Genomic DNA, 24581 nt, shown 5'->3' on the forward strand with positions numbered 1-24581 from the left:
TTAAACTGCACCACAGACTAAGTGGCCCTCACAGGCATTTACAGAACATTTCACTGAATAGATGCACAGCTGCAGAATACACACTGTTTTCATTAGTACATGGAATATTTTCCATGATTGACCATATGTTAAGATACAGAACAAGTCTCAAAAAATTTTTTTGATCAAAATTATATCAAGTATCTTATCTGACCACAATGGAATTATACTAGAAATCAAAACAAGAGACAAATTTAAAACTATACAAATAAAGGAAAGTTAAACAATATGCTCCTAAATGATCAATGGGTGAAGAAATTTAAAATAAAAACAAAATATTCCTTGTAACAAATGAAAATAGAAACACAACATACCAAAACCTGTGGGACACAGCAAAAGCAGTAGTAAGAGGCAAGTTTATAGCAATAAATGTCTACATCAAACAACCAAAACAATTTCAAATAAACAACTTAACAATGCATCTCAAATAACTAGAAAGGCAAAAACAAACCAAACCAAAAAATTAGTAGCAGGAAAGAAATAATAAAGATCAGAGCAGAAATAAAAGACATGGAGACCAAAATAAATATACAAAAGAGTAACAAAACAAACAGTTGGTTTTTTGAATAGACAAAAATCAGCAAACCATTAGCTAGACTAATGGTCTATAGAATTCTACCATTACTCAAAGTAATCTACAGATTCAAGAAAAGAGAGATAGAGGACCCAAACAAATAAAATCAGAAATGAAAAAGCAGACATCACATCAAATACCACAGAAATGGAAAGGATAATTGCAGACCACTCTGAATAACCATATGCCAATAAATTTGAAAACCTAGTGGAAATAAATTCCTGAACACATATAACCTACCAAAATTGAACCAAAAAGAAACAGAAAACCTGAGCAGACCAACAACAAGTAACAAGATTAAATCAGTAACAAAAAGTCTACTGAAAAAGAAAAGTTCAGGACTGGATGACTTCACCACTGAATTCTACTGAACCTTTAAAGAAGAATGAATACCAATTCTTCTGAAATTATTCCACAAAATTAAAGCAGAAAAATTTAATTATTCCAAAACCAGACATGCACATGACAAAAATTGAAAACTACAGGGCAAAATCCCTGATGAACACAGATGCAAAAATCCTCAACAAAATATTAGCAAATCAAATCCAATAGACCCTCAAAAAGATAATACACCATGACCAAGTAGGATTTATCCCAGGAATGCAAGGATTGTTCAACATATGCAAATCAATAAGGATGAAACATCACATCAGCAGAATGAAGGATAAAAACCATATGATCATCATAATGATACAGAAAAACTATTTAATAAAATTCAGCATGCCTTCATGATTAAAACCCTCAAAAAATTAGTAGAGGAAAAGCACCTCAATACAATAAAGTCCACATATGACAATGCCACAGCTAACATCATACTGCATGGGGAAAAGTTGGAAGCATTTCCTCTAAGAACTGGAACAAGGCAAGAATGCCCACTTTTACCACTGCTGTTCAACATAGTACCAGAAGTCCTATCCAGAGCAATCAAGCAAAAGAAATAAATAAAAGGCATACAAGTTGGAAAAGAGGAAGTCAAATTATCCCTGTTTGCTGATCATGTGGTCTTACACTGAGAAAAACCCGAAGACTCCATTTAAAAAACTCTTAGATTTGATGCATGAATTTAGTAAGGTTGCAGGATACAAAATCAACTTACAAAAATCCCGTGGCATTTCTATACACAAGTAACAATTTAGCTGAGAAAAAAAAAAAAAAAAAGGCAATCCCATTTACAATAGCTACAAGAAAAATAAAATACGTAAAAATAAATTTAACCAAGCAGGTGAAAGACCTCTGCAAGAAAAACTACAAAACACTGATGAAAGAAATTAAAAGGGATACAAAAAAAAATGGGAAAACATCCCATTCTCCTGCATCAGAAGAATTAAAATTGTTACAATGACCATACTACTCAAAGCAGTCTACAGATTTGAAGCAATCCTTATCAAAATGCCAATGACATTCTTCACAGAAATAGAAAAAAAAGTCTTAAAATTGGTATGGAACCACAAAAGACCCCAAATAGCCAAAGCAATCCTGAGAAAAAATAACAAAGCTGAAGATATGTATCATACTACTAGACTTCAAATAAAGTACAAAGCTGTAGTCATCAAAACAGCCTGGTACTAGCAATAAAAACAGACACACGGATCAATGGAACAGCATAGAGAATCCAGAAATCAATCCATATATACAACCAATTGATTTTTGGCATAAGTGTCAAGAACATATACTGCAGGAAGGACACTCTCTTCAATGAATGGTGCTGGGAAAACTGGATATCCATATGCAGAAGAATGAAACTAGACCCCTCAGCTCTCACTCTGTACAAAAAATCCACTCAAAGTGGATCAAAGACCTAAATGTCAGACTTGAAAAACTATCAAATACTAGAAGAAAACATTGGGAAAATAATTCAGGACATTGGTCTTGAAAAAGATTTTATGAATAAGACCTCAGAGGCATAGGCAACAAAAACAAAAAAAACAAATAGAATTATATTAAACTAAAAAGCTTGTGCACAGCAAAGGAAACAATCAACAGAGTGAAAAAGTAACCTGAAGAATGAGATAAAATATTTGCAAACTATTTATCTGACATGGGATCAATATCCAGAATACAGAAGTAACTCAAATATCTCCACAGCAAAATAATCATCCAATTTAAAAATGTGCAAATGATCCGAATCGACATTTCTCAAAAGAAAACATAGAAATGGCCAAAAAATATATTTTAAAATGCTCAACATTTTCATCAACAGGGATATGCAAATCAAAACCAAAATGAAGTATCATCTAATGCCAGTTAGGATAGCTATTATCAAAAAGACAAAAAATAGCAAATGCTAGTGAGGATCCAGAGAAAGGGGATTCTTACATACTTTTGGCGGGAATGTAACTTGGATAGCCACGGTGGAAAACAATATGGAAGTTCCTCAAAAAACTACAAATGGAACTACCATATGATCCAGCAATCCCACTACTGGGCATTTATTCAAAGGGAAGGAAATTAGTATATCAAAGAGAGATCCACACAGCCATGTTTATTTATTTCAGCACTACTCACAACAGCCAAGATATGGGGTCAACCTGGCTGTCCAACAACAGATGAATGAATTAAGAAAATGTGGTATATATAAGCAACCAAGTAGTTTAGCTTCCTTTTTTTTTTTTTTTTTTTTTTTTTTGAGACGAAGTCTCGCAGTACCGCCCAGGCTGGAGTGCAGTGGCGCGATCTCGGCTCACTGCAAGCTCCGCCTCCTGGGTTCACGCCATTCTCCTGCCTCAGCCTCCGGAGCAACTGGGACCGCAGGCGCCCACCACCACGCCCGGCTAATTTTTTGCATTTTTTAGTAGAGATGGGGTTTCACCATGTTAGCCAGATTACCGGTGTGAGCCACCCTGCCCGGCCCCAAATGCATTTTAAAACAATTTTTCTCTTCTCCTTTCTTCCCAGTCTCAAGTTGTAACCTTGAAACAAACTGTAGGAGCCTTTTCCCCCTTAGTTTTAAAATACAGCCCTGAAACATACTCTGAAACTTCACTCCCTCCTACCATCTCCCACCATGTACTCCCTTACCCCATGCACGTTTATTTAACTGCATGCTTATATCTAAGTATATGCTTACTTAGAAGTTCCAGGGGCTAATCTTGAGACAGACCAAGCATGGAGACGCAGCTGCAAAATTCCAGAGATTATCTCAAGACAGTCAACAACCCAGCCATTGTTGAGATGACGCCAGCTGCGCTCCTGGTGGACCATGGCTCGAGATAGCCACTGGAACAAGACATGCAGACCTTGTACCCAGCACCCCTCCTGCATGCCTCCCATTGCCAATTTCCTTTTTCAATCCCCTCTTCCCAGCCTGAAGTTTGAATCATTTCTGGAGGTTAAGTTGGCCGCTTCCCCCACTGCTAGCTTTGGAAATAAAGTCACTTTCCTTTCACTGCACATCGTCCTTGTTACTGGCTTTGCAAGCAGTGAGCAGCCAAGCCTCCCCTCAGTTACACATACACAATGGAATACTATTTAGCCATGAAAAGAAGGAAATCCTGTGATTCACAGCAACACGGATGGACTGGAGGACGTTATGTTAAGTGAAATAAGCCAGGAACATAAAGTTAAACAGCCTGTGAGCTAAATCCAGCCTACTACCCATGAGTTAATGAATTTTACATTTTTTAATCGTTGAAAAAACCAAAAAAAGAACAATATTTTGTGACATGTGAAAATTATATAAAATTCAATGTCCATAAATAAAGTGAAACACAGCAAAGCTCATTAATTTACAACATATTGTCCATGTCTACTTTTACCTGATAGTGGCAGAATTGAGTAGTTGCAACAGAGACTTTATAGCCTGCAAAGTTTAAATTATTTGCTACCTGACTCTTAATAGAAAAGTTTGACAAACCCTGATCTAAAAAAGTCAGACAGTGATATTGGAAGTGATGTAAGATTTGAGTTATGCTCCCCTGGACCTATGGCCTGCCATATTTACTAACCTATCTCCCAATTCAATAGACATTAGAGAAAGTGCCAAAAAGTACCTGTCATTTTCCTTGGGGGACCTGAAAATAAAAATTGAAAATATTAAACAGAGTTTGAGACAGGTATTATTGTCACATCATTCATCAAAGTACAAGTTCTTTGTGTATTTCCTCTGAATTTCTTTGAAATACCACCTTAAATTAAAATGCTTGCATAGTATCAGATACTGACAAATTCCTATAGATTGAAGGAAGTGAGCAAAGGTGAAAAAAGCATTCTATTTTAAAGACATGGTCTTTACTTTCTTCTAAATTTTAAAAATACTTTAAAACAATTCACATATGGTTATTTCTTCATCAAGAAACTTTTTTCAGTAAATCAGCAGAGAACTCCAGTTGTTGGCTTTAACAAAATTGGGAACCTTCTTTTTTGGGATACAACATGTTATGTAATATTAAAATCAGATGGTACACTGGAAAGTAGTAAGGGTTTAGGTAAAGTCAGGACCGACTAATCCACAGGATACTGCACAAACTTTAATATTTATTATTTTATGTAGCAGATGCTTAAATAGAACTTTCCATGTGCCAGGAACTGTGCTAAGCATTATACAAAACTTAGTTGATTTAATCTTCATTAAGATTTATTAGTATCCTCATAATATAGGTATAGAACCATGGAACAAAGACGCTAAATAATTTGCTGACGGTATTTCAAAAGCATTTTTTTAATAAAGCAGGATTAAGGTAAATTGTCTTTTTTATACAAATGAGAAGTTAAATCCTGGAAATACACCCAAAAGCATCCAGCCAGAAGTGCAAAGGCAGGATTTGAAGCCAGGCAAGTTGGCTCCAACGACTGTGTTGCCCTTCATGTGCTGCCAAATAAGGGAGGCCTTCAAAGGCCTCACATTCTCAGGTTCTCATCTGAGCTTACAACTGGAGGCAGCATCCTGTTTGAAAACTGCTAAAGTTGAACGGGGGCTACTGGTCATGATATGAGACTAGGTAAGTAGGTCAACTTTAAATATTTGGCCTCTTTCCACTAAGCCTGCATCACTAACTAGCTAAACAACACTGGGAAAATTATTTAAATTCCCTGTGCTCTGGTTTCCTTATTGAAAAATATGAGCTTCGTAACTATCTCATAGCATTGATGTTGGAATTAAATAGTGTGTGTGTAAATATACACATATATATAAAGCCTGGCACACTGTAAATGCTATATAAGTGCTTGCTGTTATTTCTGGTAAACTCAGAAGTTTTGTCAAGAACAAGCCAATGAGATGGATAACATCTAAACTTGGGCTAGAGCATCACCTAAATCATGGCATTGAGTCTAGCATGAAGTTTCAGAGCAAGAAAAGCTATAAAGTCAGCTTCTTTGTTTCAAAATTCCTCCTCCACCCCAGTTTACAAACTCTTGGCTTTGGGTTAATATTTCATCCCTTTAAACCTGTTTCCTCCTCTTAAAAATGAGTATTAATAATATCTATCCTGAGAGGGTTGAAGATTAAGTGAGCTCAGCAATGTGGCATACTCAGTACAAAATATTCACTCAGTAAAGTATTCACTCAGTAAATGTTCACAAGTATTATACTGTGGGGTCTTAAGCAGGGAATAAATGTCTTTAAAAGAGGTGTCTGGTTTACTCAGATCTGCTATGCTTAAAACAAGGACTAATACATCCCTTCCAGAGCGGCCTCATACCAAGTCAAAATCACCACACTGACAAGCTTTAGGAAAACACTGGGGCCACATCTCGTCTGCCTTCAGGCTCCTCTCAGTGCCAAATAAGACCTACGTAACTTGTAGGCAGCAAGCTGGGGACATGAATCCCTGAATTCTTAACCTAGCCAACTTTAGACCTAATATATCTCTTTGAGTTATTATTTGGTCTTTTTCTAAATCAATTTCCTCACCTGAAAAACTAACATCAAGAATACTAATTTACCAGAAATAGCATTAAGTTACAGCATTCAAATCATTTATTGTTAGAATATATATATGATAAATATAATGGACATTCCATTCAGAATAAAGAATGCTACTGAACATGTGCATATTTAGAACAAGTCTATTTACCTAAATTCAAGTACACGAATTTCCTTGTAGCCTGGTAACCCAGTAAATGCATTTTCAACCTGTTAAAAATACAAATAAAAATGATAACTATGTAGAAATATGGAAAAATATATAGAAAATAATGCTTTTAAGACTAGAATAAGAAGTGCACTGTTCACAACTATTACACGCTTATACACTTACCTAGGCATACCCAGGTCAGAAAGTGAAAGAAAAAATTTTACCTAAACACTGCCACATTTTTCTTTTTCATTTTGTCTTTTAAGGTTTTAATGTGCTTTAATATTAATTTTTTCCAAATTATTAAAAAGCATGCTCCTTGTTGGCAAAGCACTATTTTTCCCTTATGTGAAGAAATGTGCAAAAAAAAAAAAAAAAATTGTTTCAAAAGAAGCTGTAATAGGTTTTTTTTTTTTTTTCTCTTGAGATGGAGTTTCACTCTGCTGCCCAGGCTGGAGTGCAGTGGTGTGATCTCAGCTCACTGCAACCTCCACCTCCCAGGTTCAAGCAATTGTCCTGCCTCAGCCTCCTGAACAGCTAAAATTACAGGTGTGCACCTCCATGCCCGGCTAATTTTTGTATTTTTACTAGAGACAGAGTTTCACTATGTTGGCCAGGCTGGTCTCGAATTCCTGACCTCAGGTGATCCACCCGCCTCAGCCTCCCAAAATGCTAGGATTACAGGCCTGTAATAGCATTTTTAAACGTTACTGTTTGGATTTGAAATCTGGCCACAGCACACACACTGACAAACAGTGTTTGTTTTCTATAAGTGTGAATGTGGCTGGTGGCATCTGTTTCCTGCTCCTACAATGAAAGAGAACCACAAACACACTCAACACTCAGATGAGAGGCTTTGTGGGCAGGTAACTCCGTTGGTCCGAAGACCGATTCATGAGCATCACATCTGCAGGAGCTAGTTTTATTACTGAGTCTTTAAAATCTAGCCATGTAACTCCAAATGAGCTTAGTGACTGGAGGTGGACAATGGTATGCTAGATTGGACTAAAGACGTAAAAATAATCAGGTTGAGGCGGGTGGATCACAAGGTCAGGAGATGGAGACCATCCTGGCTAATATGGCAAAACCCCGTCTCTACTAAAAATACAAAAAATTAGCCAGGCATCGTGGCGGGTGCCTGTAGTCCCAGCTACTCAGGACACTGAGGCAGGAGAATGGTGTGAACCCGGGAGGCAGAGGTTGCAGTGAGCCGAGATCACACCACTGTACTCCAGCCTGGGTGACATATTCCATCTCAATAATAATAATAATAATAATGTTAGGCACAAATGCATATTTTAACAAAAATAAACATTTAATCTGTAACATTTCAGAAGATGACAACCTCAGCAGATGGGTCACTATGGGGCCAACATCAGAACAAAGGAAAAAAATTAATAGACTTTGGCAACATCTCTGGGCATCTGCTTTTAACCAAGTCCTCATATGAGGAGAGTGGGCTTTTTTTTAAAATCGTGATTCACTGAAGATCTTTATGCCGTAAGAATAAAGAATCCACAGCCAAAGAATGAAACTCTTTGGCCGTAGTAATATGCCCTGTTTTACTCTCTGAAAGGAAATAAAAAACTGTTATAATTCTTGTAGGGTGGTGGGGAGGGGTAGAAGACGTAGGACTAGAAATGGGAAGGCTGAGGGTTAGTCTCAGCTCTGTTTCTGCTGGCAGAGTGTCCATGCACAGGCCTTCTTTTTTCAGAACTAAGACTTCCCTGCCCACCTACCATATTGATTTAAAGATTAAAAGAAATGCCGGGCGCGGTGGCTCAAGCCTGTAATCCCAGCACTTTGGGAGGCCGAGATGGGCGGATCACGAGGTCAGGAGATCGAGACCATCCTGGTGAACACAGTGAAACCCCGTCTCTACTAAGAAATACAAAAAATAGCCGGGCGAGATGGCGGGCGCCTGTAGTCCCAGCTACTCGGGAGGCTGAGGCCGGAGAATGGCGTGAACCCAGGAGGCGGAGCTTGCAGTGAGCTGAGATCCGGCCACTGCACTCCAGCCTGGGCTACAGAGCGAGACTCCGTCTCAAAAAAAAAAAAAAAAAAAAAAGAAATGTACCTAAAAGCACTCCATTAACTGAAAAATGCTGTACAACTGTATGTTATCATTACTACTAATCCCATCTTAGCATAGGCTTTGCCAGCTCTGGAGTCTAAACATGTATAGTTATCCAGTTGCAAGAAGTCATTCGACTTCAACATTGATACTAACAGTGAGCAAAATGTATTGAGGACTGCAATATGTCTGGTGCTTTGCTTTACTTCAAATCTCTGCGACGATCCCAAGAGATAATACATTATTCCTGTTTTATGGATGAGAAAATGGAGATTATAAGATATTAACTAACTTGGCCAAGGTCACACATTTGGTGAGTGACTGAATCGGAATGTATTCAATCCCAGATCTCTCTAACACCGAAGCCCATATTTTTCCCATTGCATTACATTGCCCCTTCCTCTTTCCCCTGCCTCATGATAAATGTGCTTGAGAATTGGGACCAGGACTGGGAAAACTAAGGTTCACTATAACTTCTCCCTTGAATTAAAAGGAAGGGGACTCTGTAGAAGAAGAAGGAGTACTTTGAAAGGCAGTAGGAGACCTGATTTTCATTTCTGTTCCTAGAGAACTACATGACAATGAACAAGTTGTTTGGCCTCCTGAGCGTCATCTGTAAAATGGAGATGCTTGCCTACATGGCTGCTGTGAGCAAATAAATAGAAAGTCACCTGTGGAGCACAAGGCACTATGTGAGGATCACACTGACACTGGCACTGCCCTCAGGCACCAACACTCCCGGGCCCATCACAGTGTGACCTTCCCCTCTCTGATGTTGTACTTCATGTTGTCCCAAACCTATTATGCCCCCACTTCTTATCCTTTACACACACACACACACACACACACAGAGAGACAGAGAGAGAGAGAGAGAGAGAGACACAAAGACTAATAGCTCCTAAACCTCATCCCCTCCAAGCAGGCTTTCTTTCTCCCTGTGTGTCTTCCAGTAATACCCAGAGAAGCTGCAGGAAAAATCTGTGTGATGGTGTCCTAAAGGGAGGGAGCTGGAGGATCCCCTTCAGTTTGAGACATGATCCCCTGCCTCTGCTGTTTCATGCAAAGTGACTATTGATAGGCATTTCATTCCAGGTAAGGGGACAGGGAGTACAGAGATAGGCCAGAGAAGGAGGTGTTCCATGGTAGGTCCAGAACCTTCAACACCCTCTAATCACCTCAACTCAATAGCTACCTGCCTCATAAAGTCCCTGATGGAGACATTTTTCAGAGTGTTATTGGACTTCTCTAAATCTGCAGTCATTCCATGCAATTGTTTACCCAAACACTAAGCTATATCAAAAGTTCCTTAATCAAAGGACAGAGAAAACCAGACGGCCAGCCCAAGACATTCTTTGATGCCAGGTGGCCACTGGCCTGGCTGACATTTCTTCCACATACCATGCAGCCTTGCAACTTGGCCACACCACTAGGAAAATGAATTGTCTGGCCTCCCCTTCCCACGTCTGATGGCTACAATAATGCTTTGGCTGAGAGATGCACATTTTTATTTCCCATCTGGACATAGTATCTGGGGAAGAAAATTAAGGTAATGGAATTGATAAACTTGGCTAAGGAGAACCCCGTCAAGAAGGAATGGGAAAAAATAAACAGTAAGGAATGATGTGCCCTGTCATCTGACAGACAGGGATAGATGAGCATTCAATGTCTTACTGCACAAAAGCAAAGGCAAACTAGACGGGGACCCTGGGTCATTTCTGACGGAAAAAATCTTGAGTTTAAGTCCTATATAGAATTTTTCCAGAAAGTGAAGTTATGGGATGGTCTAATCCACAATTCTTTAAAGAAATCCCTTTTTAAAAATACCTCCAACTAAGGATAGGAGAAACATTTATTTTTCACTGGATGGCCTTTTATGCCTCCAAACTTTGTACCAGGTATTACCTATGTGTTAACTATTCAAAAATTTTCAACTAAAAAATACTAAAGATGAAATTAAAAGACATTAAATGTAATGTTCCCTTAAGAAAAACAATACAGTATGTGTAGTTTCTTAGAGAAGCTTATTTCTCCAAATATTTTTCAAGTCAAAACTATGCCACAGGACACATTCTTCCTTGGCTGTGCAGCAAAAGTTGGAAATTGCATTTATTTTTTAGCAGATGGCAAGATTTTTCTTTCTGTGAAAGAATTCATCTGTCCTGTGACTTTTTACAGAGTTTTCTGAAGAAATGGCTGAGTAACCACTCCAGGAACCAAGTAGACAAACAACTTGAAACCTAAACCTATCTTTAAACAGTGTTGTAAATATGGGAAACTAACATAGCAGGCATACTGTCTTGTTTGTTTTTTTTTTTAATCACCCACCTCTGAAATAAATTCTTCTTCAAGGTGCTGGTGGTGAAAGCTGGAGGAATCCTGTAGTTCTTCCCTGTACTCCTTCCCCAAAAGGTGGATGCTGAATTCTGCAATCTGTTCAGCTGCTGGTTTTGTGGCTTCTTCTATCACATTCTCAATTTCATTGCTAATCTGGATTTTCAGAGAAAGAACAATAAATGCCAAGGCTTATTCATTCAGTCAAAAAGCATTTATTGATTGTTTCAATGTGTCAGAACTGTGCTAAAGGCAGCCTCTGAAGATAACATTATTATACCGTATTTGACTTTGGAACAAATTGGGTAGACTTTAAGACATAGGCCAATACTGAAATTACTATGCATTTGTTCATTCCTTTGAACGCACATTGCACAGTTCAGGGCAAGGTAGAAAATTTTCCTTGGGAAACCATCAAGGTGAGTTTAAAAATAGTTGACTGCTATAATTATCATCTGAAAATAGCCTAGAAGGGTTGTTTCCAAACTTTTTTGTCTTAGAGCCCTTTATACTCTTAATAATCATTGAGGAATCCAATGTATGTGGGTCACACCTATACATATTTACCAAACAAAAGATTAAAAGATAAATTTAAAAAACAGTAATTCATTTAAATATAATATAATCATCTCAGTTCATGTAAAAATGAAGAAAATATTCTGCAAAATAAAAAAATAGTGAGAAGAGTCACATTGTTTACATTTTTGCAAATTCTTTAATGTCTAGCTTAATAGAAGACAGCTGGATTCTTCTATCTGCTTCTGTATTCCATTAGTTACAATATGTTGTTTTAGTTGACATACATGAAAAAAATCTGGTCACACAGATATCTATCAGAGAAGGGAGGAATATATTTAGATTTTTCAGATAACTGTGGATATTTTTTTTTGATGCTACACCTCACTCAACAAGCAGTAATTTCTTAAAGGTTAGTTGCTATGTGGAACCTGAACCCATATTCAACAAACTTTTTGTACTCTGTAACATAAAAACCCAGGCCTTCTACTGGCCAAAGATGAAATAATTTAAGCAACAATAAATAACGGATTATAACCCAAAGAATAAATTAAATATCCATGAGTCTATACTGATATAATAAATAAATGATGAAACAAATAAATGAAAGGGAAGTGACAACAGTTTCTTACAGAATAGTTTCAATAATTAATAAAGGTAGAAAAAAATGATGGAAGTAGAAGATCACTACTAGAGTACCACAGTAATAATTATCACATGCAAAATACACTTAAGTGCATGTAATCCAAGTTTCTCCATTTTGATACATAAGAAAACCAGGGATTGAATAGGATGAATGACTAGCATAAAGAATCACAGCATGTCAATGACAGAGTCAGGAAGAGAATATCAGGGCTTTTTTCACTGTATCGTTTATCATCCCTGACGAATCATACAGTCAGAGACCTTTAAAACTTCAGAATGGGAAAGAACCTCAAAGATTCCACCACTCCTTCTGATGCTTGAATTTTCTTCATAATATCCTTGACAAATGGCTGCTTATCATCAGTTCAAATGGCTCTGATGAGAAAGAAGCATGCCTTTCAAACACAGACTACTACACTTCAAAAATGTTCTCATGGTTGGAAAGTTCTTAATATTAAACCCAAATTTACCTTCCTATAAATTCTACCATTGATCCAAATTCTATAACCTGTGACACATTTAAAACTTAGTTGCACAAAGCCCGTCGAATATGTACAGGCAGCTATCACGTCTTCCCTGACTTTTCAGTAGTTCCTTTTCTCCACACATTTCTCAGGCTCTTAATATCTTTCTTAGAGAATGACACTCACAAGTGAAGTCTAGCCAATGAAAATAGGCAATATGTTGTTTTAACAGAAATATATGAAAAAATCTAGCCACACATCTCTCTTACAGTAAACTGTATTTCAATTAAAACAATCTAAAATTACACTAGTTTTTGTCTTTTCAGTAACTGCATCATACTACTGATTCACAGTAAGACTAATATCAACAAAAACTCTTAGTCCTATGAAATTTTGCACAAGACTTTGCATTTTTTCCATATTAAGCTTCATCTCACTAAATTTTCAAAGAGACTCGTTTCCAGTTTATTATTTTAAAAAATCTTGAGCAGTATTGATGCTACAGAATACTGAAAACGCTAAGTAAATATTTTAATGGTTTTAATGCATAGTCTGCAAGAAAGTAAAAAGAAAACAAAACCAAACCAAGGTGTCAAAAAACAGGAATCCAGAGAGTTGAGCCAGTGTCGAAGGTGGCAGCTTCCATGGAGCATCTGCCGATCCTTTGTGACCTAGGCTTTAAGTTTAAATAGCACAAAGGGACAGAATACAAAGTAGAAGGTCTATACATGTTGACAAATCAGATCAAAGACTCCCACATAAAGAAAGGATTCTAAAAACTCAATGGACAGTTTGAACAACAGTAGATTAAGTTGAAAGAAGAATTAGTGAAGTGGCAGACATAACTGAAAGCAACACAGAGAGACACAGAAATTAAAGTAATTAAAGTAGTTAAGAGACATGAGAGAGAAAATGAGGAGGTCAGGCATATCTAATCATGAAAGATAACAGCTGAGAATTTCTCCAAATTTATGTTAGACATAAAGTTTCACATTAAGGAAATACAACAAATCCAAACCACAATAAATAAACATAAATACACATCCATACCCACTTTTGTGAAACTGCAGAATCTTAAATACAAAATCGTACACTAAATGTGTATATATATATGCATATACATATATACACAAACATATAAACATACGTGTATATGTAGATACATATATATCTTAGAAACAACCAAAGAACACAACCAGATTACAAAGGGAGTGCCAAATGAACTGATAGTTCACTTCTCAGTAGCAACAACAGAAGCAGAAGATTGTAAAATAAAAGCTTGACAAAAAAAACCCTTCAATCCAGAATTGAACATAGATTTAAAACACCTTTCCAGAATTAGAATGAAGAAATTTTCAGATGATCAAAAGCTGAGATCAAAACAGTGAGAGACTTTCATTAAATTAATATCTGAATTATATATTTCAGAAGGAAAATTACCCAGAAGATAGATCTAAAATATTTTTTTAATTAGAAAATAAAATAGTAGGGCCAGGAGCAGTGACTCGCACCTGTAATCCCAGTACTTTGGGAGGCCGAGGTGGGCAGATCACTTGAGGTCAGGAGTTCAAGACTAGCCTGGCCAACTGAAACCCCATCTCTACTAAAAATACAAAATTAGCTGCACATGGTAGTATGCTCCTGTAATCCCAGCTACTCCGGAGGCTGAGGCAGGAGAATCACTTGAACCTGGGAGGCGGAGGTTTTGGTAGCAGAGATCCACTGCACTCCAGCCTGGGTGACACAGCAAGACTCCATTTCAAAAAAATAATAAATAAATAAAATAAAATAAATAAAATAGTAAACATCTGGGTAAATCTTAAACAAATTTTAGCTGTTTAAGTAGAATATAATACAGCCTAATTAGTAGAATGAAAAAAGAGAAAGAACAAAAATACTGAAAAGCAGCATATAGGTCAGCAAAATGATCATTTGAATTATAATGTTCTAATGTTTCTACATTGCTCAGGATAAGAATAAAGATGTTGAAAAACTTAAAATTTGTTAAGTTAAATACACATTATAATTTATAGGATAACTCCCAACAGATCCAAAATATGGTATGTAATTTCTAGAAGAGTAGATGGGAAAATGCATTAGGAAAATAGCTGCACAATAAAACTACCTTGGGCTTCATTTGAACCAGAGCTACAGGCAATCTAATTTTTGCTAGGTATCTCTATATTGTTGTGTTTTCCTACTGGTTCTATAAATTGGCTTAAATCCTCTGTTTTGGATATTAATGTTCCAATTGACTGCATATAATTCCTTAATTTCCATTAAAGTGAATTCTATCTCATTCTATAAATGTTTTCAGATCTAAATCATAGCTATTCTGCCTCAGGTTCAAAGCTACAGTATCACTTTTTATTCATTCATTCACCAATATTTATCAAATGCCAGTATTTTTTAGCATCATCTACTTGGAACACGGCTGTACTTAGCATAAAAGTATTGATTCAGGTATCCACTCGGGGATTACCACCAGACTTGTTCAGTGACAGGGAGGGTGATGAGGCAAAGTGGAGCGACTTAACCTGATTTCATGTAAGTTAAAATGTCCACGTTGGGAAGTGAGGGTGCAAGATAACTAAATTGCATCTTCCTAGTGACTACGTTTTGTCAGAGTTTGCTCTATGTTTAAAAAACAGCATTTGTGAACCCCCTAATTTTTTAAATGCAGTATTTAAATATCTAACAAAATGTTTCTATATTCCTGGGCAATGTGTAATTTTTTTGTTAATCTGTATATCTCTTTTGTGAGAGACTCAGCTATAGGATTTAGTGTTGTTCAGTGGACAGGTTTCTATTAATTATGGTATATTCACAATGCATGGTACTTTTTGCCTTTTAAACTACATAAAATGTATAGTTTTACCCTCTGAAGAGCTAAGATCTGGTCTCTTAAGGGTTAGAAGAACATAGGCAAAACCACCATAGTAAATCATGTCACAGAGGCCACAAGAGGCAGTGGGCTTACCTCAATGACAGTCCATTTCATTTATAATTTGAAGCCCTCTCTCACCAAAAACTCTACAATAAGAGCAGATTTACTCAGTTCTCCAAGGAACCTCAAAATTGTTTTTAATGTACTGGTTTTAGAATTCACGTCATTTTTCTAACAGGGCACTACATGAAGTCCTGTGTAGTCCAGCAATGGGAGATAAACTCTCCCTTAATCTCTATGCTCCGTGTTAGAAACTAAGTAACAAAACAGAGCATCACTCACACTTTCCTCTGGCCTTTCCAAGCTGCTGTCTGAGGCACCTTCATAGGAGTCCACCCCTGGATGTGGAACACTGAGAGCAGCGTCTAAGAAGAAAAGCAAAAACATATGCATGAATTCAGTCCCTGATTAAGTCAGAATTCCTATCAGGAAATAAGGAACTGACTTCAAAAACCATTCCCATAAATAGTTTGCCTTATTGTCCTGGAAATTCGGTGCTTTTAACCTCAAGACACATTTGTATGGCGTCTTCTCAGAACAAGAGATAATTGTGGTGTATTCAACAAGCATATATTGAGCACCTACTGTTTGCCAGACTCTGCACAAGACACTACGGACACAGAGACAACATTCCTATACTTAAGGAGCTATCTAGCAAAGGGGACATATACTAAAAGAAGTAACTCCTCTACCAGAGAGGGGAAGTGGGTAAAGGTTGGAAATTGGCTGTGAATTGACAAGTGTTAAAACTGGACCTTATCATGTTATTCTATTTTTGTAGATGTTTGAAATTTCTAACACAGAGAAGTTTGTGGGTTTTTTTTTTTAATTAAAAATAAAGAAATGAATTACCAATTTACAAGAAATATACTGGTCAAAGGAACATGTTAAACTGTACCACAGAATGCAACAAGAAAATCCTTACTCTGGAAAACTCTCACAGGACGAATGACAAATGGTGGCGTTAGAATGGTTCTACACTTTGACATTAGTGGTAGCTACAGAGTGTTTGCCTTAAAATAATTCATTAGCTCCTACATTTGTTTTCAGTGGTGTTCTGACTTGTATTATATACTTAACGATTAAGGATTTTTAGGTACCGACAACATTATGCCATAAATATTTAAAAATTACTTTTTCTTGAGAATTTTGAACAACATATAAAAAGAGAGAAATCTGATATTTTTTAAAAGTTAGCACCAAAAAATGTACTTTTTTGTGAGACTGTCTTAAACCATAAATAATTTAAAAAGAAAAGTGAATAAAGACACAAAAGCATACCTCCCAATGTTGAAATATCACCAACAGGAACTGGAGAAGACAGTTCAGGGCTAGAAAAAAAATGTTTGCAGTTAATGAAATGACAGACACATGAGGGTTTATTTTGGGATTTTGGAGTTGTTTTCCAAAAAGGAAAACACTAGATCACCATTTAAGGGCTCCCAAGCAAAAGTACCAAGAAGCAAAGTTTTTAAAATTAAAACTTCATAATTCATTTACTTTACATGTATTGATGCATACTCAACTAGAATCACCATACCTAGAATTCTTCCCTAGTTATCTTTTCATCACCCTGTTTTCTCTCTTCTCAGTTCTTACCACTATGTGAAATTTTATTTGTCTTCCTATTTATCTCTGTCTCTAATGCCTTAGTCCTCTAGCACAATATTGCCCCAAAATGGTAGCCACTGGACACGTGTAACAATTTAAATTAATTAAAATTAAACCAAGTTAAAAACTCAGTTCCTCATTTACACCTGCCACATTTCAGGTGCTTAATAGCTGCATGTGGTTAATGGCCATCATACTGGACAAGATGGTAAAGAACATTTCCATCACCACAGATGTTCTGTTGAACAGGAATGCATTAAGAATCTAAACTGCATGATATTAGAGACCTTGACTAATATATTCCTGTTGTATTTTCCAGTGCCTAAAACAGTACCTGCCATTTAGTAGGCATTAAAAATATATTTTGGGGTAAATGAATACTATGTGTCAGGCAATGTAGAGGGTACTTGGCATGTAATTGTGAGCAAAACACCCATGGTATATGAAGGTTACTGTCTTATAGAAATTATACACACTAAGTCAATAATTACAGATGAGACAAGTAGCATAGACAAGAAAGTAGTGGCTGCTAGAAGGAACATAAAGCCACACACCTGATCTCATTGGAGAGATCGCTGAAATCATAAAACCTATTTATGTAAAGAAAGTCAAGCTTAGAGAAAGTATTTGCTGTAGGCCACATTGCTAACAGGTATCAGGTATCCTAGCTGTCGTGTTACCATGCCACTCTGCAACTGCAAGCAAAGATAAGAAGAGATCAGAAGACAATTTGAGAAAGCCCCTCCTCCTAAAGGAAAGAAAATAGGTTTCCATAAGTCCGTATTTTCACATATCCCAAAGGTATAAAAGTTAGATTTGAGGTAATTTGGGAACATTTTAGAATTTTCAAGTTTGTACACATGTCCTAAGAGGAAAAGGGCTATTCCCTTAACCTTTTCCAAAGATATTGGATCAGTGATGATTGTCTGTTTTCAACTCATAGCAATTAAAAACTCTCTTCAGATCGGGCATGGTGGCTTATGCCTGCAATCCCAGCATTTTGGGAGGTCCAGGTGGGTCAATCACCTGAGGCCAGCAGTTCGAGACCAGCCTGGCCAACATGGTGAAACCCTGTCTCTACTAAAAATACAAAAATTAGCTGGGCGTGGTGGCACATGCCTGTAATCCCAGCTACAGGAGCCTGAGGTATGAGAATCACTTGAACTCAGGAGGCAGAGGTTGCAGTGAGCCAAGATTGTACCACTGTACTCCAGCCTGGGTGACAGAGGAAGACTCTGCCTCTACATAAATAAATAAATAAAAACTCTCTTCAATGCTACCAAGTCAACTTCCTAAAGTAATTTGATCAACAGTAAAAAATATCTCCTTCATAGATGTGTCCAGGTCTGTGACGTGCCCAGTAAGTCACATCTTTAGAGCCACACCTTTAGATCACCCTACTGCTCTCAATTAGATTACAGAGGTACTCAAAGCCTCGAGATAAACACGGCACACATTTGGAGGCATCAGTTTGACTAGAAGCTTAAACAGGTGAGGAGTTAAATAAGAACTGATGTATAATTTAAAACATTTTAAAATTATAACAAACATGGCTATATTATGGAATAGAATATAAAGTTTAAATGAATATGAAAATTAAATATGATAATTCAAAGACATTTTATGATTGGAGCTGGTAGGGGAGGGTCAGCTAGGGGCATGTTTTCTAAATGCCCAGGCTTTGGTAGAAAATTTGAGAAACATTAAGTTAAAAAAAAAAAAAAAAAAAAAAAAAAACTTCATCATAAACATCCTTCTGGTTTTAAAAATTCTATCTAAAAAAGTAAGATGTTAAACTATTACACAAAACTCATCAGTATTGTTTATTTAGAGTACTTTTGCATAAAATTGCTTACTAAGTTTCATCTAGAAGAACCTAAAGGGTATGACATCTGGACAAGTTATTTTGATGAGCAGAGGACAGCATGAGTGATGAGGAAGCATCAGGAGGCTTCCTGGGTTACAGAAGATGGAGCTGAAAAAAATGGGAATCGGATGCATGCGGAAGAAACATTAACATAATCAGGCCTGAATAGGGTCTATCAGTTGTCCACATGGCAGTACTCCTTCTCAGTACCTTCATTTCATAGATGAAAGAAGTAAGGTCCAAACAGGTAAAGCAACTTTACCAGGCTCACACAAAACTTCCTAACTGTATCCAGTTCTCTTTCAATGATAACAGCAAGAATAATTACAACTAAATTTACTGAGCCCTCATCATGTGTCATACACTACTAAGTGCTTTATTTAGGTTAACTAACTTAATTCTGGCAACCACCCTAAGAATGAGATCCTATGATCCCATTTAGACTGATGAGGAAACTAATGCTAGAAGAGGTTAACATTTGCTCAGGGTCACACAGCTAAGCCAATGGAGGAGCTGTGATGTAAAATAGGCCCACTGGATGCCAGAAACCTCACTCTTACCTCAAGTCACTTCTTCACAACATGACCCTTACATGATCCCTACTCTTTAGAGGGTTTCATTTGGCCTTCATGATACTGGCCTATAAAAACCAAATGACCTAAAAGTCAATGTGTAAGGTCCCAGAAAGAGGAAGGGGAACCTGGTTACAGTTGGAGACCTATGGAGAGAAACCAGATGTAAGGATCACAGTAAGGCAAAGGTAGGAAAGCACAGCACAGCAACTAGAATAGGATGTTGGGATGAGGTAGCAGAGAAACCGGACTTCACCTGGGGTGAGTTAAACTGTCCCCGACATCAAATCAAATTTAAGCTAATTCTCTAACTAAGCAAGTATTCAGAATGGAGAAGTTTGATTACTTCAGTTGAACTAGATTTCACCTTGCTAAATTCAAAATAACATTATTTTAACAGTGGTAAGTAGGAAACTCTCAGTAATTTAAATCACTTGCCTACACTCCAACTCTTAATCCCTCACCCACCCACTCTCCTTTCAAGAGACAGTAAAGAACACTTAACAACAAGAATCCTTTTACATGTTTTCATTAAGTATTCCTCCTGCAGAGATCCTTTAAAATGTCACTCCCAACAGCACTGGAACACAGAGGTGTCTTGAGTTTGGAAAGAGAAATACTACTTCATTTCTAAGTCAAACCACAAAGTTGAAGCTGTTCAGCTAAAATTTTTAGCTTAATACTAACAACATGCAACCCCTTACTATCTCCTTTCCTCAGTTCATCCAGCATGTTATTCATTCTTCACCACTATTACCTAATCATGTCAATGGAATTCAGGTGGGATTGTGTCAAAAGTTGCTCACAGCCACATAGAACATACATTTAAAGACATTGTAAAACAAGCCAGGCACAGGTTCATATGCAGATCCCTACTCCCCTTGATGACCTTCTATACTTTGCTTTGCTCTTGAATATGTTACTATAATCACATGTGACAGCAAAAGAATTCAAAGAAAGGAGTTAAGAAACCTGAGTGCTAGTCCTAGATGTATCATTAACTTTGTGTATGATTTAGGGAAATACCTTAGTTGCTCTGGGCCTCAAGAACTTAACCTTTAAAACAAGAACACCTCCATGTCTTCCTATTTCATGAAGGTGTTGACAAAAACCAAATAAAATATTATATGCAGAAGCATCATAAAAAGTATGAAATGTTAAACAAATATAAAACAGGGGTTAATGGGATAGTGACATATGTCATCCCAAACAGAATAAAACATTTGCTGAAAAAATATATATATAGGCCGGGCGCAGTGGTTCACACCTGTAATCTCAGCACTTTGGGAGGCCAAGGTGGGCGGATCACCTGAAGTCAGGAGTTCAAGACCAGACTGGCCAACATGGCGAAACCCCATCTCTACTAAAAAACATACAAAAATTAGCCACGCATGGTGGTACATGCCTGTAATCCCAGCTACTCAGGAGGCTGAGGCAAGAGAATCACTTGAACCTGGGAGGCGGAGGTTGCAGTGGGCCGAGATCAGACCACTGCACTCTAGCCTGGGTGCTCTGTTGCAAAAAAAAAAAAAATATATATATATATATATATATATATATATATATATTTGGCTTTGTGATTCATGATGGGTATTCTCAACTACAATTCTCAACTACAAATGTAAATTAATTGAGACACACACACAATCCCAAAGAGCAGTCGTTATGCTGAGAATATCACCAGAGACCTGATAATAGACTTGGGTGATTAGGCAGAAATTCTGTTATTAATTTAACAAATATTTAGTAAGCACATATCCTAGGCTGAGCCTTGCACTGGTTATTGGGGATGTAACCATAAAACCAGATGGCAGGAGTTTAAGCAGTGACTGGAGCTAAGTGGACATTCTTTCAAGATGTCTGGCTATAATGGAGATAAATGCAGGCTTTTTAAAAAATATGTAACATGAGAGGGACTTGAGCATGTTTAAATACTTATGGGAAAGAGTCAGTAAAGAAGGAAGTTGGAGACTCAGGAGAAAGAGAGAAACAATGACAGGCAGAGGTTTCTAAGAGGAAAGACAGAATGTAAGGTCCTGAATACAGGCAGAAAATGTTCTTTTTAAGAGTTGGCAACTGATAGCAGAGACATTTAAAATAGGATATAGCAGAGTATATGGTGCAAGACACACATTAGCAGATGTATTAGAGTTTGCACAGAGGTCTGCAATTTAAATTACAGAGAACTGTGATTGGCAGAATACTAACCTCCCAAAGAGGTCCATATCTTAATCCCCAGAGAGGGGAATTAAGGTTGCAAGTAGAATTAAGCTTGCTAATCGGCAGATCTTAAAATAGGTAGAGTATCCTGGGTTATCCAGTAGGCTCCATGTAATCCCAGGAACCCTTTCATGTGGAAGAGGGAGACAGAAGAAAGTCAGAGTGATGGAATGTGAGAGAGACTCCACCAGCCATTGCTGGCTTTGAAGATGGAAGGGGGCCATGAGCCAAGAAATGTGGGTGGTCTGTAGAAGCTAGAAAAAGCAAGAAAACAGATTCTCCCCTACAGCTTCTAAAAAGGAACACAGCCCTGCTAATACTTTGAGACCCAAAAGAGGCTTCTGAACTACAGAACTATAAGATAATAAATCTATGTTGTTTTAAGCTGCCAAGGTTAGACTAATTAGTTAAAGCAGCAGTGGAAAACAAATACAAGAATCTCTTTACACGGAGAATACAAAAATAATCTCAAAAAATTATAAAAATAAATTTGAATAGGGGAAACAGGAGTTAATGGAGTAGTGACATATGTCATCCCAAAGAGAATAAAATATTGGCTGAAAAAATATATATATTTGGTTTTGTGGTCCATGGAAATCATGGGCAAATAAGGATTTTAATGGATAGCGGTAATATTCAATTGGAGAAAGATAGGCTGAGTAAATTCTTAGGCCACTCCTATGGTATCACTGCCCGTGTGAGCTAGCCCCATGTCACCCCCTTCAGCATCTCCCACAGTCGGCAGTCTCCACCCCACTTCAACCTGGTCTGCCCTAGTTTCAGGCAGAATACAAATTTTTTAATTTTCAAAATTCACTTATATTTTTGTTCATATGTATTGTTATTTATATGCCTTATTTTCTAAGAATAGTGAATATCTTGTGTCCTCTATTAGACCTAGTACAGGCAGTGACTTATCAGTAGAGATACATGATACATACAGTCAGCTCTGCTATGCTATTTATTTGTGAATTTGTTTCAACATGATTAATATATTAAGAAACAGTTGAGTATAATGCAGATTTCTCCTTTACCCATACTCAATTTCATTGTGAGAAATGCTAGATGAATAAACAAAACTGCACCCAGATGAAGAGAGGCCACGTTGGAATACACTAAGCACTCTCATGCCCGACACTTCAGACATCTTCAGCTACCTCAGTTCACCCATGGGTTATGAACCACACTCACCCTCATATGGTGTTACAACTTTCCGTTCTTCTTCAGATAATTCTCCTTCCATCACTTTACAATAATTTATAAGCTACAATCTTTCCAATGTCCAATTTTACAAACAAATGTCAGAAATTCATCAAGGTTAAGTGGCATATTTATTATGGTATTTGTGTATTTCTTAACCACATGGGACATGTAAACTGTGCCACCATTTTTATTAGGTTCCTTTTTTGTTTGTTTCTGAGATGGAGTCTCACTCTGTTGTTGCCCAGGCTGGAGTGCCATGGCGCAATCTTGGCTCACCGCAACCTCCGCCTCTAAGGTTCAAGCTATTCTCCTGCCTTAGCCTCCTGAGCAGCCAGGATTACAGGTGCACGCCACTATGCCTGGCTAACTTTTTTGTGTGTTTTTATAGAGACGGGGTTTCACCATGTTGGCCAGGCTGGTCTTGAACTCCTGATCTCAAGTAATCTGCCTGCCTCAGCCTTCCAAAGTGCTGGGATTACAGGCGTGAGCCACCGTGCCAACCACTAGGTTCCTTTTTTTAAAAAAAAATGTATTGTTGACAGTTTCTGGGTATTGTGCCCCTAACTTTATTATTCCCATTGCCCCTGTAGTTTTTATCACATGATTTCCAGTGATTTTTAGGAAATAATATATCATTTTATAGTAGAATAACTATATGATGAAGGTGTTTTGTTTTCATTGAAAGTTTTTGAATAAACCCCATAAGTTTATTTGTTCTAAGACTCTTTCCAACATGGTACACACACTCAGAGTATACAGTAGATTGCCAGAAGCCATAGAATAGACTTGGCTCCATTTCTAAAGCTTCCATTTTGTGTGATATTTGAGGAAATAAATCAATTCACATAAAATACGTACTGATACACTACATAGCAGAATACAAAACAGTGCATGAAGTCTTAAGAAAAGAAAAGGAAGTTTGGATTTGCAAAAACAAACCAAAAAAAAAACTCCAAGCTATACTGCCCATATTTTCTGCCATTGAGGACTTTGGGAGAAAAGTTTGATAAACACTGTTTTAAGCAAACATTAAAATTCCCTTAGCTGACAAATATATAGACTAATAAGAAAAATAAAAAATCACTCTGGCTGCTGTATTGAAAATGTACTGTAGTTGGGAAAGGGTTAGACATGTTAAGAAGCTATTATAAAAATAAAAGATGCTGGTGGCTCAGACTAGGGTGGTGGCAGTGAAGATGGTGAAAAGTGATCAGATTCGAGATATATTTTGAATCTACAGGCAACAGAATTTCTTGATGGATTGGATGTGAGGTGTGGAAGAAACAGAAATATAAAGCATGATCACAAAGTTTTGTTCTGCAATGACAGACATGATAAAATTGCCACCAATAGAAAAGCAGAGTTAATTGGGTTGGGGGCATGGGAGAACCAAGAGTTCAGTTGTGGATGTGTTGAGTTTGAAATGTCTACTTGACATTCACGTAGAGATGGCATCATAAATATGAGTTGTCTTCTATCTTCTCAGTTTATAGATAAAAAACAT

General features: G+C 37.2%; 1 protein-coding gene across 1 annotated transcript in view; it reads right to left on the reverse strand.

Annotated features, from left to right (window-relative positions):
* Positions 1-24581, reverse strand: part of IMPG2 (interphotoreceptor matrix proteoglycan 2) — a 107799-nt gene that overhangs the window by 42818 nt on the left and 40400 nt on the right. The window contains exons 5-9 of the mRNA XM_021933979.2: positions 16886-16935; positions 15887-15969; positions 11027-11188; positions 6628-6686; positions 4603-4623 (exon numbers count right to left, since the gene is read on the reverse strand). Of these exons, the coding sequence (XP_021789671.2) occupies positions 4603-4623; positions 6628-6686; positions 11027-11188; positions 15887-15969; positions 16886-16935 (375 nt within the window). The remainder of the gene's footprint in view (positions 1-4602; positions 4624-6627; positions 6687-11026; positions 11189-15886; positions 15970-16885; positions 16936-24581) is intronic.

This window comes from Papio anubis, chromosome 2 (genome assembly GCF_008728515.1).
Source record: "Papio anubis isolate 15944 chromosome 2, Panubis1.0, whole genome shotgun sequence".
NCBI classification, from domain to species: domain Eukaryota; kingdom Metazoa; phylum Chordata; class Mammalia; order Primates; family Cercopithecidae; genus Papio; species Papio anubis.